Source organism: Ursus americanus, chromosome 23 (assembly GCF_024610735.1).
Source record: "Ursus americanus isolate L20-20 chromosome 23, mUrsAme1.1.p, whole genome shotgun sequence".
In the NCBI taxonomy this organism is placed as follows: domain Eukaryota; kingdom Metazoa; phylum Chordata; class Mammalia; order Carnivora; family Ursidae; genus Ursus; species Ursus americanus.
In genome coordinates, this window is record NC_142149.1 from 32,957,832 (window position 1) to 32,972,733 (window position 14,902).

General features: G+C 38.5%; 1 protein-coding gene and 1 long non-coding RNA gene across 7 annotated transcripts in view; one reads left to right on the forward strand and one right to left on the reverse strand.

Annotated features, from left to right (window-relative positions):
• LOC148107978 (uncharacterized) overlaps positions 1 to 794 on the reverse strand; it is a 39,627-nt gene extending 38,833 nt beyond the window's left edge. Inside the window, exon 1 of one of the 2 annotated variants that reach the window (XR_015721334.1) lies at positions 505 to 794. This is a non-coding gene — a long non-coding RNA (uncharacterized LOC148107978). The remainder of the gene's footprint in view (positions 1 to 504) is intronic. The other variant, XR_015721335.1, reaches the window with a different exon arrangement.
• INTS2 (integrator complex subunit 2) overlaps positions 661 to 14,902 on the forward strand; it is a 44,701-nt gene continuing 30,459 nt past the window's right edge. For 2 of the 5 annotated variants that reach the window (XM_045773318.2, XM_087854561.1), the window contains exons 1-9: positions 669 to 751; positions 1,999 to 2,305; positions 2,953 to 3,091; positions 5,513 to 5,615; positions 6,509 to 6,622; positions 7,680 to 7,810; positions 8,069 to 8,242; positions 10,775 to 11,001; positions 12,683 to 12,808. In XM_045773318.2, the coding sequence (XP_045629274.1) occupies positions 733 to 751; positions 1,999 to 2,305; positions 2,953 to 3,091; positions 5,513 to 5,615; positions 6,509 to 6,622; positions 7,680 to 7,810; positions 8,069 to 8,242; positions 10,775 to 11,001; positions 12,683 to 12,808 (1,340 nt within the window). In that variant the 5' untranslated portion in view covers positions 669 to 732. Of the gene's footprint in view, positions 752 to 786; positions 1,027 to 1,998; positions 2,306 to 2,952; positions 3,092 to 5,512; positions 5,616 to 6,508; positions 6,623 to 7,679; positions 7,811 to 8,068; positions 8,243 to 10,774; positions 11,002 to 12,682; positions 12,809 to 14,902 lie in introns of those variants that run through there. The other 3 variants (XM_045773319.2, XM_045773320.2, XM_045773321.2) reach the window with 3 other exon arrangements.

Below are 14,902 nucleotides of genomic sequence, written 5' to 3' on the forward strand. Positions count from 1 at the left end.
CAATGTTACATTAGTTTCAGGTGTACAATACAGTGATTGGACAACTCTGTATGTTATGCTTTATGCTCATGACAAGTGTAGCTACCATCTACTACAATACCATTGACTGCAATTTCTGTGTTGTAAGGGAGTTATTCCCTAACTAGAAGCCTGTACCTCCCGATCCTCCCACCCATTTTTCCCATCCCCTAACACTTGACCCTAAAGTACAGAACCCTGAAATTACGATGTTTAACTTCCGACCCTGAGAGTGTGAAGTCAAGAGCGGAAGAAAGCTCAGAAAATATTAATCTTCAAATTCATCTATAAATCCTAGGATTCTAGAACTTCGGTGCTAGGACGGCATAGACAGAGATGGAGAGAAGAGTACAGTCTGATTCCATTAGTGTTCTGGTCAAATAGTGGAAACAACTTTAACATTTCTTTTACATACGTTACTTCATTCAAGTGCCACAAAAATCCTGTGACGATGAAACTGTAGCTCGGAGGGTCTTAATCACTTACTCGGAAAGGACGCAGGCGGTAAGTACGCTTTGGAGAAAGCACTGGAAGCACCATTCAAAATCTCCGGGTGGAGGGTGGTGTAATTAGGCTGGGCTACTGCGGGGAGGAAGAGGTGGGACCGCGCACGCGCACCGTTGCATTAACGCCGACGTCTCCGGGTTTCCTTTCGCAGCCGGCCGTCCTCTCAGTGCCGTACGGTGGCCGACGGGAGCCAGACGCTGGGGATGAATGAAGGTGCTGGGTGCAGGTTGAAACAGCCCCCTCTGCTCTTCCCTCCCTTCAGTGCGGGTCTTTCCTTTGTGCTTGTGCGGTGTCCCCATACAGCATATCGCACTGCCGACCCCATTGGTCCCGGCGTCTGGGTTTTTGGTGCCTGGGACGACTCAGGGCATAGCTAGGGTTGGCGAATCGGGATTTTCGCCTAGGCCCAACTTCGGATCGCGCTCTCGATTTCTACCGCGTCCCGCCTCTAGGGCGCGGAATCCGTGTTGGGTCCAGGGAGGTTGGAGGGCAAATCTTAAGGTATGAAGCTTCCGCCTCTCAGGCCTTAGCGCGTTCCCCGGTCCACGTCGGTCACTGGCCGTACATTTCTCTGCGGGAGGAACTAGTTGGTTCTCGTTACGCTGAGGGCGAGACCTGTGACCACACACACAGGTCTTGGCGCCTCTGCTCCCTCAGCCCGCCCCTCTGTTAAAAGGCCAGCTCCTCTCGCTTAAAAACAGAGTAACGTTTCTGCCCACGACTCTGTTAACCCACGATTTTGCTTGTCTGTGGGTTTTAGAGGGGATGGCTTTGGCCTCCTACTCCCTTCCTTTTTTTTTTTTTTGGCTTCTGATTACTAGTGAGGGCAGAGAAGTGCCCAAGTGGAACTCCTCTTTCTCCCATAGCTAATTGCACCTCCACAGCTGTTTTTCTCCCCAAGCAACACAAGGGACATTAGGATAGTGTTGTGGCCTCCAGAACGTTGACTCTGTCATTGCTTTTGGCTACTGAGATTTAGCTTCCATTGACTCGTGGAGGGTGGGAAAGAGAAGCCTAACAGTTCTTTACATAATAAAAAACTAAAGAGGTGTAGAAGAGGAACATTTTTAACTATACTGCTCATTTTTATTTGCATCGTGGTGCTCAGATGATTGATGCGGTGGAGAAAGTCTTGGACTGAGATTTAGCAGATGAGGGTTCAGCCTTGGATTTTGCCACTAGCTTGTCAGTCATCACTGTATGCCTGTTACTTAATCTCTCTGGGCTTCATATTTCTTCTTTGCAAAATAAGTATTAGAACAGAATATTCCAAGGGCTGGAGGAGATATTATTGTACTCTTTTCTTTCTCATTGTTTAGGTGGGAGTAAAAACACAGGGAGCCTTTAATTGTGCCAGAAACATAGCCAGCATAGGAGCCTATTAAAGATAGACCACGTTTCTCAGGGTGTTTAAAAAGAGGGACGTTCATACATGTAGGAGTTATACCTACTTTTTTTTTTTTTAATCATTAGGATCAACAGTGATAATGGCTGAGTGTACAAGTCTTCAGTTTGTCAGCCCTTTTGCTTTTGAGGCAATGCAGAAGGTGGATGTTGTTCGGTTGGCATCTTTAAGTGATCCGGAATTAAGACTTCTCTTACCCTGCTTGGTGCGGATGGCGCTCTGTGCTCCTGCTGACCAGAGCCAAAGCTGGGCTCAGGATAAAAAACTGATCCTTCGTCTTCTGTCTGGAGTGGAAGCTGTCAACTCCATTGTTGCATTGTTGTCTGTGGACTTTCATGCTTTAGAACAGGATGCCAGCAAAGAACAGCAGCTTAGGTAATGTTGTATTACATGTAGTATGTGGATTGGGATTTACTGAGATTTGCCAAAGAGGAGGGAATCACATATTTCTTTGGGGCTTTTAGGACTTTTTATTGAATGCACTCTCCCAGAAAAAATTGAGACTCGAAACTTTGGAGAACATTTTACCTAGTTCTTTTCTATTTATAGTTAAAATTCTAGGATCTCTTGAATTCTATATTCTAAAATGTGTAGAGAGAAGTTTGACTACATATGCTGTTGTATTCACGCTAAACTGATTATATCAATTACTCTCAGTGCGAGGTGGGTAGGGTAAGTTCCCCTAGAATAGAAGTATTTGTTGGAATCACCGGGAAGGCTTTTTGAGCTTACATTGATTTCCCAAAATTCTGGGCAGTTGTTTGGTTCTTCCCTACCCATTGTGAATCCAATAGCGAGCCATTGTTGTTCATCGAAGTAGGTGTTAACTATTAGGTGGAGTCTTTATATAGGTTGTGAATCCCTGAAGTAGGCAAACTCGTATTTCAGAAGTATTACATTCATGAAATGTATGAAAAGAATTCATACATTCTTCTGTAGTTTATTTCAACAAAAGATAATTTTATGTTATTTCTCTGTCAGTGTTCTCATGGTGGTTGTTTCACACATTTGTACTTTATTAGGCATAAACTTGGAGGAGGCAGTGGAGAGAGCATCCTCGTATCACAGCTTCAGCATGGATTGACGTTAGAGTTTGAACACAGCGATTCACCTCGTCGATTGCGTCTTGTGCTTAGTGAACTGTTGGCAATTATGAACAAGGTACATTTATTTTAATCACACATTAGAATATGCATGATTTGATGTTTACACATAGAAGGTAGAAGCAGAGTGGACACCTGGGTGGCTCGGTTGGTTAAGCACTTGCCTTTGGCTCAGGTCATGATCCCAGCGTCCTGGAATCGAATCCCGCATCTGGCTCCCTGCTGAGCAGGGAGCCTGGTTCTCCCTCTGCCTGCCACTCCCTCTGCTTGTCCTCCCTCTCTCTCTAACAAATAAATAACATCTTAAAAAAAAAAAAAAAAGAAGTAGAAACAGGCTAGAAGGCAGGCAAGTTGCATCCTCTTTTACACATATTTCTGTTTTGAAATTGTTTTCCTTTGAAAGGCTTAAAAGGATATTAAATGCCTATCTTTCTTTCTCTACTGTTTTCTCTCATTTATACCTATTCTGCATTTTCTACTGTAGAGATTTTTTTCTGTATGGAGTCCATACAATGGCTTCTTGGTATCTAGAACGGTACATAGCTCAAGACTTCTACAAATTACCAAATTTGATAATATCTTTATTGGATATGATTTTCCTCATAAAATATTATAAAACATAACCGAAAAATGTATGTGATTCCTTTAGACACTGAATAAGCATTCATTATCTCACGTAACAGTGAATAGGGACTATCAAAGGTGAATTGGACGTAGGATCATTGCCTAGCCTTACTCACTAGATGACTGAATTGCTCTTATACACTAATGAAAGCTATTCAACCTTGCATGTCAGCAAAATGATAGATTACTTAGTTCATGGACTTTTGGGTAATTATGATTACTTGAAACTCTGAATTTAAATTTGTGCATGTCAGGGACTTACTATAAAAAGAATTAAGCTGGATCTTCATGTTAAGATGGCTTACCTATTAAGCCCAGAGTTTCAGAGGCAAAAGTTATTTACTGTTAGAATTTCAAGGTCCATTATTTTATAATAAATAAAGTTTAGTTTTATAAACTGTGGACCAAACAACTCTAAATTCTGTTTCCAAAGAAAATACTGGTGGTGGTTGGGGGGTGCAGTTAGTCAGTTTTAGATAGTCTTTAAGACTATTTTTTTAATTTTTATTTTTTAAAATTTGTTTTTTTAATTCCAGTATATATGTTACAGATCTTTTAAAAAAATATTTTTGTATTACAAACAATTATTTCTTTCTACTCTTTTCTACTGTACCAATAGTCTTAATTTTAATCAATATTTTTCCTATACCTTTTTTAAAATATCTAGCTTGATGGATCTAGTAAAATAAGTGACCTTTCTCTGGGAGGTTTCCAATATTTCAGTTCAGAACTCTTCAGCAAATGGGAAGTGTGATGAAACTACTATAGGAAATTTTTTAAAAAGTTAGGTGCTTCTGTTGATCTGCATTTTTATTTTAATTTTATTTATTTATTAAGATTTTATTTATTTATTCGACACAGAGAGAGCACAGCAGGGGGAGCAGCAGGCAGAGGGAGAAGGAGAAGCAGGCTTGCCAAGCAGGGAGCCCGATGTGGGGCTCGATCCCAGGGCCAAAGGCAGATGCTTAATGACTGAGCCACCCAGGCACCCCAGCGTTTTAATTTTTTGTTTCTCCTACAGTTCGTTTGCAATTGAATATAATTTATATTTGTTATACTGCTTTTCAGATTACCATTTCTTGCCTTTTTTGAGCTATAACTTCAAAAAAAATTTTTTTTAAAGATTTTATTCATTTATTTGACCGAGAGAGAGCAAGCACAAACAGGGGGAGTGGCAGAAGGACAGGGAGAAGCAGGCTCCCTGCTGAGCAGAGAGAGCCCAACTCAGGGCTTGATCCCAGGACCCTGGGATCACGACCTGAGCCAAAGGCAAACCGACTGAGCCACCCAGGCGTCCTTTTAAAAATTTTTTATTTTATTTTATTGTTTTAAGATTTTATTTATTTATTTGTCAGAAAGAGAGAGAGCACAGGCAGGGAGAGCAGCAGGCAGAGGGAGAGGGAGGAGCTGACTCCCCGCTGAGCGGGGAGCCGGATGCGGGGCTCGATCCCAGGGTCCTGGGATCATGACCTGAGCTGAAGGCAGACGCTTAGCTGACTGAGCCACCTGGGCATCCCGAGCTATAACTTTTGTAGGTAGCATTCCTGGCTCATTTGTGTTTGGCTTGTCTTATCTTTAATTCCAGATGTCTCCAAATATTAGTATAGAAATAAATTATTGAGACTCATATTGCCATGTCTGAATAATAATTAATGTGACTGTGGTTAAAGCAGCTCAAATTTATCAAATACTGCATATTCTGCTGCAGTATATTAATGACATATTTAGGAACATGGTCTGTAAGCTCAATAAATAATTATAAAAATAGTAAGGGATTTAGTACATTATCTGAAATTAATAGAGTTTATCTTTTTTTTTTTTCTCTTTTTCTTTTTTTCTTTTTTTCTTTTTTAAGGTGTCTGAGTCCAGTGGAGAATTTTTTTTTAAGTCATCTGAGCTGTTTGAGAGTCCAGTCTATTTGGAGGAAGCTGCAGATGTACTTTGTATTTTACAAGCAGGTACTGTAATGACTGCTAAGATACCTTACGTTCATAGTTTCTTGTTAAATGGTACTGTGGAACTTCTTAACTTGGAAATTGTGTTATTTTGTATAAGTATTTTATATATTTTATAAAAATGCACATTAAAATGTTAAGACAAAAATGGCTAGTGGTAGGACAATGATTAAGTAAATTATATTATTTCCGTAGTATGGCATGTTATATGGCTTTTAACAGTGTATTTGAAGGAATTTTAATACATTTTTGGAAAATGGTCATAATCTGTAAATGAAAAGAGCAAAGGGTAAAATGATAAGTAGAATATAATCCCAATTTTGTTTAAAGTTAAGACAATACCTGTGGGGGGATTGAAATATTTCAAATTAGTAACATTGAACAATTGGATTAGAAACATAGAGGACGTAAAAATGCAAAGGTTTTCATGAAAATCTCTCTTGCCCAGTACTGTCCAGTGTCCCAGTGTCAGTGAGGCATGTTGTGCTTTCCAATGCAGTAGCCACTAGCCACATGTGGTTACGGATTACTTGAAATGTGGCTAGCGGGACTGAACTATTTTTCATTTTATTTAATTTGAATTAATTTATTAATTTATTTTTTAAAAGATTTTATTTTTATGTTATCTCTACACCCAGGGTGGGGCTCGAATTTGAATTTAGAACCCCTAGACCAGGAGTTGCATGTGCTACCGACTGCACCAGCCAGGTGCCCCAATTAATTTAAATAGCCACATGTGGCTGGTGGCTATCCTACAGGAGAATTCACCTCTAGAGTATGAAAAGAAAGTACCTTAATTGCTTTTAAATGACATCCGTGAAATGTCAAAAAATGCTTATGTATAATTCAATGGAATATCACTCCTTAGTAGTAACATTGATTTTGTTTTCTTGTAGAGCTCCCTTCCCTGCTTCCAATAGTGGATGTAGCTGAAGCCTTGCTACATGTCAGAAATGGTGCTTGGTTCTTATGTCTGTTGGTGGCCAATGTTCCTGATAGTTTTAATGAAGGTAAATATTATTTTAAAAGAGATTTGCTTGGGCAGATACAGGACCTGCTTTTTGAGCCAAGAAGAAATATTTATGTGCTTTCATTTGAGATTTTATCTTTGGAAAATTTATTAGTGAGTATTCATTGTAGAAATATTGAGAAGATTTCAAAATTTGTTTTGAGATTACAAATTTAAGTACAGTGAGTATGCAACAAAATAATTTTTTTGTCACTAGACACCAGTGCTGTATTGGGACAGTAAAAAATACTAAAGACTAGAAGCTATAATCCTATGCTCATGGAGCAAACAGAAGAAGACATATCTGTGAGACGGCCAGAGTGCAGTACAAGACAACATGTAGTCAGAAATAGCAGCAGTCAAACCCTTTGTGTTCTAGCCTTATTGCTATCAGTTTGCAGAAAAGTTGAAATTGAGAAAAATCAACTGAAATCTTCACCTCTATTTCAAACTACTGCTGATTGAAGATTGTTGTTTGGGTCTGTGTGATATAAAAATAAAAACATTTTTGAGCAAGGTTATGAGTTGGGAGCCAAAGAGGAAAAAGCACTGGCTGTGGCGTCCGTGATTTCTAGTTTTGTCACTCACGTTTTGTGTAATCATCAAGGTACTTATCATCTATAAAATGGGATATTAATGATAACATTTCCCTTACATTTCTGAGAGATTTATTGAATATCACAAGATATGTAAAAGTCCTTTGTAAAAACTGTGCTCTTGCTGATTTTCTCATGATATATATTGAGCTCCTGTGTTTATAGTTTTCATCAGATTTGAAAAAATTTCCTCAAATATATTTTTGTCTTCCATTTTCTTTTTCTTTGAGACGTAATTATATTTGACTACTTGATATTGCCCCACAGGTCACCATTCATTTTTTAAGTCTCTTTCCATTCTGTGCTTTATTTTGACCAGTTTCTATTGCTGTGCTTTCACATTCCCTGATCATTTTCTTCTGTAGTGTCTGTTCCACATAAATGATTAATTAAAAGGCTGAAGAAATTGTTTCTAACATCTTACTTGAAAGCTTAAAGTAATAGTGGCTGTTAAATGTTCAGTTTGCAGGGGTCTGATTAAAAATGGAGAACGACAAGACGAAGAAAGTCTTGGAGGAAGGCGCAGGACAGATGCCCTACGCTTCTTGTGTAAAATGAATCCTTCTCAGGCTCTCAAAGTTCGAGGGATGGTGGTAGGAGATCTTATTATTTTTATAAGACAAAAGCCTTTGAATTATGATCAGGAACTTTCCCAAGGTGGTTTTAGAATCCTGTAGAGATTTGGAATTGTAATTATATACTGAATGTATTATTACCTTCCCCTCTGGGTTTTTATGTTTTGGGATATGTCTACTTCTAAACTTCAGAAGCTTTAAAACATCTAAACAGTGAAGTGTCCTGGCCCTTTTCCTTATGATACTCAGTTCAGTTTGTTTTCTTTGGTGTGTTAGGTGGAAGAATGTCACTTGCCAGGGCTTGGAGTGGCTTTGACGTTGGACCATACTAAAAATGAAGCTAGTGAAGATGGAGTGAGTGACTTGGTTTGTTTTGTTAGTGGTTTGCTTCTTGGAACAAATGCGAAAGTCCGGACTTGGTTTGGAACTTTTATCCGAAATGGACAGCAGGTGAGGGTTTAAAGATCTTACAGGCTAAGAATCAGTATATTTTGGCAACTAGTCAAAGAGGAAGAAGCACTTTTAGAATGATGTCATTAGACCAGTGATTCTCAACACTTTTTGTCTCAGGCACTCCTGACATTTTAAATCATGGAGGGTACTAGAGAGCTTTTGTTTATGTGCTTTTATCTGTTTTTTTTTTTTTAAACATTTTTATGTATTTATTTGTCAGAGAGAGCACAAGCAGGGGGAGCAGCAGGCAGAGGGAGAAGCAGCCTCCCCGCTGAGGAAGGAGCCCGATGTGGGACTCGATCCCAGGACCCTGGGATCATGACCTGAGCCGAAGGCAGATGCTTAACCGACTGAGCTACCCAGGCGTCCCATGCTTTTATCTGTTGATATTTACAATATTACAGATGAAAACTGAAAACTTTGAAATATTTACTTAATTCATTTATTATTATTTTTTTATTTTTAAAGACTTTATGTATTGAGAGAGCATGAGTGAGAAGGAGCCGGGCGGGGGAAGAGGCAGAGGGAGAGGGAAAAGCAGACTGTGTGCTGAGCAGGGAGCCTGATGTGGGGCTCGACCCCAGGATTCCAGCTGGGATCCTGACCTGAGCTGAAAGCAGACACTTAACTGACTGAACTACCCAGGCGCCCCTACTTAATTCATTTAAAAATAACAGTAATAACTGTATTAAATATAAACATATTTTTAATGAAAAATAACCATATTTTCTAAAAATTTAGTGAGGAGAGTAGTATTGTTTTACATTTTTGCAAATCTCTTTAATGTTTGGCTTAATAGAACCTTTGGAAAACTACATTGTACGCTTGTGAGAAAATTAGAGTAGAAACGACCAGTCATGTTTAAGGAAATGTTTTTGACCTCTGGACCCTTGAAAGGAGTTTTGTGAATCTCTAGGGTTCTGGGTTAGATTCATCATCAAAATAAGTTATTATAGTCTGTAATTTTAATATATATTTCTTATTGTGGTAAAATATATATGGCATGAAATTTACCATTTTGATCCTTTTTAAGGATCTGTACAGTTCAGGGGCATTCACAATATTTTGCCACCATCATCACTGTTCATTTTCAGAACTTTTTCATCATCTCAAACAGAAAATCTGTACCCATTAAACAATACCCCATTCCTCCTTCCTTCCAGCCCCTGGTAAATTTTTTCTACTTTCTATCTGTATGAATTTGTTCTAGGTACCTCAGATAAGTGGAATCACACAGTATTTCTCTTTTTGAGTGTGGCTTATTTTAGTTATCATAATGTTTTCAAAGTCCATGCATGTTATAGCATATATCAGAATTTCTTTCATTTTCTAGGTTGAGTAATATTCCATTGCATGTCTATACCACATATTATTTGTTTATTCATCTATTGATGAACATATGTTATATTTTTCAACAGTTTTTAAGTTAAAAATATTTTACTTTTTCAAAGAACATTTCATGGTAACTCTGTGCGGACTGATTTTTATTTTAAGTCCGTGAATTAGACAGTTATGCCTGGTCCTCTAGTCTATTGTTTATGCTACTGGCTCACCATACTTTTCTATATCCAAATTCTACTTTATTTCCAGCCCATTTGAGGACTAATTTTTCTTTCTTTCTTTCTTTCTTTCTTTCTTTCTTTCTTTCTTTCTTTCTTTTTTTTTTTTTTTTTTTGGAGACTAATTTTAAGCTTTCCTTCTTAAGGGAAGTGAATATTTTTTGTATACTTTCTATATGTCAGGCACTGTGTTAAGCATTTTGACATGTTCATCTTGTTCGTAATTGTCCTTTGTGTGCAGTAAATTTCTCTTATTTGAACATAATGTTATTAAAGCAGGTTTATCATATTTTACTTAGAAACATTCTAAAAATAATGAACATTTGCCTAGTTTTTCACAGTTTAGAACTGCTTTCATATGTGTTATCTTTGCTCATTCATCTATTTAAAAGATATTGAGTGCTTGCTATATGTCAGGCACAGTGGTAGGCCCTGCCTAGTAATAGATGACTAAAACATTACCCTTGCCTGAAGAACTGTGAGGGTGATAGACTTGTAAATCCCTAATTACAACAGCCTTGGGAGTTAAATATTATTAATAAAATATTCACTTCCTTGTCATTAAGGAAAGTGGGGTTCAGAGAAGTAAGCATACATAATCAGTGGCAAAGCTATCATTTAAACCCAAGATGTTCTGTCTCCAAAATCTGAGCACTTTCTACTATATCACAGATGACTCCTTTAGTCATTATGTATTTGAAAGTACCACGTAAATGATATTTTACAGTTCAAATTGTCATTAATTTAGTGTTTTCTGTACAGCCAATCCAGATTAAGGTGAGTAGAGTATTCTTCAAAGGAATCAGTGAATTTTGAGTTTGCTCATTTGGTTAAAATGAGATTCTGCAGTTCTGACAGCCTCTTCAAATGGGTCAATTTTAAATGTTTAATGGGGAGTTTCGTTTGAGCATCCTTTTGACTTAGTAAGTGCTCCATGCTTCCTTCCTTTTGTGGTCCATATTTTTTACAGAGAAAAAGAGAGACCAGTAGTTCTGTCCTTTGGCAAATGAGAAGGCAGCTTCTTCTGGAGTTGATGGGCATTCTTCCCACAGTAAGAAGTACCCGCATTGTGGAAGAAGCTGATGTGGAGATGGAGCCCAATGTGTCTGTGTATTCGGGGCTGAAAGAAGAGCATGTTGTGAAAGCCAGTGCACTCTTACGTCTGTACTGTGCTTTGATGGGGATCGCTGGACTCAAGTATTCAATACTTTGATATTTTACCTTTTTACCATTTTACTTTCTTGTTTCTAATCCCAAGAAAGTGAGCCGAAGCCCTTTTATTCTGAGGGTTTGGGTTTCCTGTTGGGCTTAGGTAGTGGGCTGGCCTATATCAAGAATGAATTCCTAAGGCAAGAACGTTCCCAGGTGGGATGTATCCATCTATTTTTGTCAGATTGTAAATAGAATTAAATAGAATATGGGAAGGGCCAGAGCAGTTTAAGAAAACTTGTGACTACCACAGCTCACATGACGGTAGTGAATGATCTGTGAGTGATACTTTACTGAGCCCATGCAACTAGTTGAAGTAAATCTCTCCTGTTTCCTTTCACAACTGAGATCACAGATTATTTAAAATCGGTGTGTTGTGGTTATTAAGCACAAGGTTTCTTATGTAGTTACTGCACTACATCCTTTTGAATAATGTCCTCCGTCGTTATACATACAGTCCTCACTTTGCATGTCTCTGATGAGTATGAATTTCACTTACCTCGGCTTAGCGTTGGCTTAAATAACATTGCTCCCTCAACAACTACCATTATCAGTTACCATGATACATTGACCAAATAATTGTATGAAGTACAAACTTTGCCGAGAGCTCTTCAGGCCACAAGTCACTCTGTAAACAGCAGATGCACCTTATTTCTTTTAAAGTTGTTGGCAGCTGGTCACTGCCAATCTTTTACTCAGTCGGTGAACAGATAGGAAAGTTCAGAGTTGTACTCTTGCCTTGTCTCAGTGATAAAGCCATGTGTCATTTGACAAAAATAACTGAAAGAAGGAATTGGCCAAGAAAGCTGAATGTGTAGCAAAGAAACAAAAAGTGGTGACACCGGAAGTGGTATTTGAACCAAAGAAGAATGGAATAGCTGATCACTACAATGTCGACGCTGCTGCCATTTGAGAAACCCTAGATATGTAGCCGAAGAACTTAGTGAAGGTGCCCTTGTCAGCATGATTGAGGAAAGTCATTGTGGAAAAAAGGAGGAAGTCCCAGAGGAGGTGATGCTGGCAAAAATCTTCAAGTTAAAGGAACTCTCAGATATTTCCTGACTGAACATACAAAGGATAAAATGTTGGTGTCAGATCCGAACTTAGTAAGGGAGATGACAGTTCATCAAGGCTTAAGAAAAAGGTTCACTCTACATTATAAGATATACAATGAGAAGGCGGCAAGGGCTTTTCAAACTATTCTTGACAAATTTTTTTACAAAGAAAACACTCTATTTCCCAATGTTTGTAATATTTTCAGTTACAGAGCGCTATATAATTATTTGCTATTTTTTTCACTTCCCTGTGCATTATGACTGACAGAAGGTCTCTGATGTTTTGGCAAATTTTAAAGGTCGTGAACAGTTAACTTTCCCCATTGATTATTATGATCACAGTGCATAGTTTCAGCTTGTGTGGTTATTTTTATGGTCCCATGCTACTGTGCCAAGTGAGGATTGTGTGTATTTGTGTCTGAGGAAAATCACTGGTTGTAAGCCCACCAGTTCTGCTTTTAATGACTTAAGATAGTAAAGGTTTTATAAATAGGAAGGTATCATTATAAAGCTCAGAATTTATATCTGAAAAGTTAAACTCTTGGGAAGTCCCTTTTTCTTCCTTCCTCTCTTAACTAAGAAAAGTAAAGCCTAATAATATATCCCTTTTTTAGACCAACTGAGGAAGAGGCTGAGCAATTACTGCAGTTGATGACAAGCCGTCCTCCTGCTACACCAGCTGGCGTTCGCTTCGTTTCGCTCTCCTTTTGTATGCTGCTGGCCTTCTCTACACTTGTCAGGTATCTTCCTATAAAGGTTGCTCTGTTTTCTGAAGGTCTGCTTTTGTGTATTTATTGAAATGCACATATAGCATTAACTGGGAGCTTGCTAGAGAAATTGGTCTAGGAATGGACAGTGGTATTGTCTTTTAGTAAATGGTGTCAGTAGCATCTACTGTTTGCCAGTCGAAGGAGTCATGCTAGTTCTTCCAGATTTGGTGAGGCAAATAGCAGTCCCTGTTCCCTTCCGCCCTGTTATCCCTTCCCTCCAGGCAACTTCTTTCAGCTTTCTTCAGTTTCTTTTGGTTTTTACTTCCATATCTTTAAATAACATGTTTGTATTTGCTGTGTTTTTGATTTTTCAATTTTAGGAGTAATTGTTGATTTCCTACCATGAAAGATGAGGAATTAGTTCTCTCTTTCTTGTCTTCCCGCCCCCCCCCCCCGCCAGCGCATCTACATATCCTTCCCCTCTTCCCATTGTCCCAGTACAGATATATTGCAAGTTTGCTTTGAAAAATATATGGCTGTTCATATTGTCTCTATTGGGAGCTCCGCCACATAATAAATGATAACGTTTCTTCTGCAAAACTTGTTTTTTGCCTTAATAATTATACCGTGCTTTGTTTTTCATTTGCTCTTTGTTCTGTCTACTTACGTTGCTGTAATTACGTTAAGCTCTGCTGATCTGAACCTCCTCTCGAGATCTTCAGACTCCTTATTCTGTCAGTTTCATTTTCTTAAGGAAGTCTCTCCTGATTCTCTGAACCGGTTACCTCTGCGTCTGTCACACAGCTCTCATCCTGGAACTGCTCTTCGCTATTTTTTCAGGACTTGCTTCACGTCTCCTTTGTTGGATCTCAGGCTTCCTGCATCTCATATCTCCTTTTCTTCTTTTTAAAGATTTTAGTATTTATTTATTTATGAAAATTTTATTTATTTGCGAGAGAGAAAACGCGTGAGCGCAGGGGGAGCAGCAGAGGGAGAGGGAGAAGCAGAGAGGTGAGCAGCAGAGGGAGAGGGAGAAGCAGGCTCCCTGCTGAGCAGGGAACCCAGCTCAGGGCTCGATCCCAGGACCCCAGGATCATGATCTGAGCTGAAGGCAGATGATTAAGCGACTGAGCCACCCAGGTGCCCCAGGATTTTATTTTTAAAAGTAATCTGTACACCCAACGTGGGGCTTGAACCTACAATCCCAAGATCAAGAGTTGCGTGCTCTACTGACTGAGTCCGCCAGGCACCCCAACATATTTCGTTTTTTTTGGTTGCCTTCTCATTTTGCTCCTTTAGCATGTGTACGTGGAAGGTCAATTATTTTGAGACTGGGTAGTTCTGAAAATGTCTTTATTCTACTTGGGCACTTGATTGACAGTTTCATAGGGCTTAGAATTGGAAGTTGGAAATAATTTCCTTTAAGAATTTTGAAAGTCTTGCTGCATTGTCTTCTGACTTCAGTGTTGCTATTGAGAAGTCTGATGACATTCTGATTCTTGATTTTTTGTGTAGCCTGTTTTGTTTTTTTTTTAATATGGAGACATGTAGGATTAGCTTTTTGTTTTGAAATTTTTGGATGATATGCTTGCTTTTATCTATTATCCTAGGTATTCAGTAAACCCTTTCAACCTAGGAACTCATGTCCTTCAGTTCTAGGAGATTTTCTTAAACTAATTTGTTAGTAATGTTCCACGTGGGTTTTTTTCCTGTCCAAAACCTTCTCTTATTTGGATATTGGACTTTCTGAAATGATTATCTTGTTTTCTTATCCTTTCCTGTTTTCCTTATCTTTGTCTTGTTCTACTTTTAAAAACACCGCTTAGTTGAGAGACCTTTTACATACCATCAAATTTGCCCATTTTAAAGTTTACAATTCAGTAGTTTTAAGTATATTTACAAAGTTGTACAACCATTACCAACAATTTAATTTTAGAACATTTTTATTACTCCAAAAGCATATCGCTCATTCTACCTTCAAGGATTTGTTTTCAACTTCTAATCCGCTATCATTTTTGATATCTACGAGTTCTTTTTTGTTTTCTGGTTATTTGTTCTCTACGGTAGCTGTTGCTTCATGGTGGCATGATTTCTCTGATGTTAATCGTAATGATTGTAGAGGTT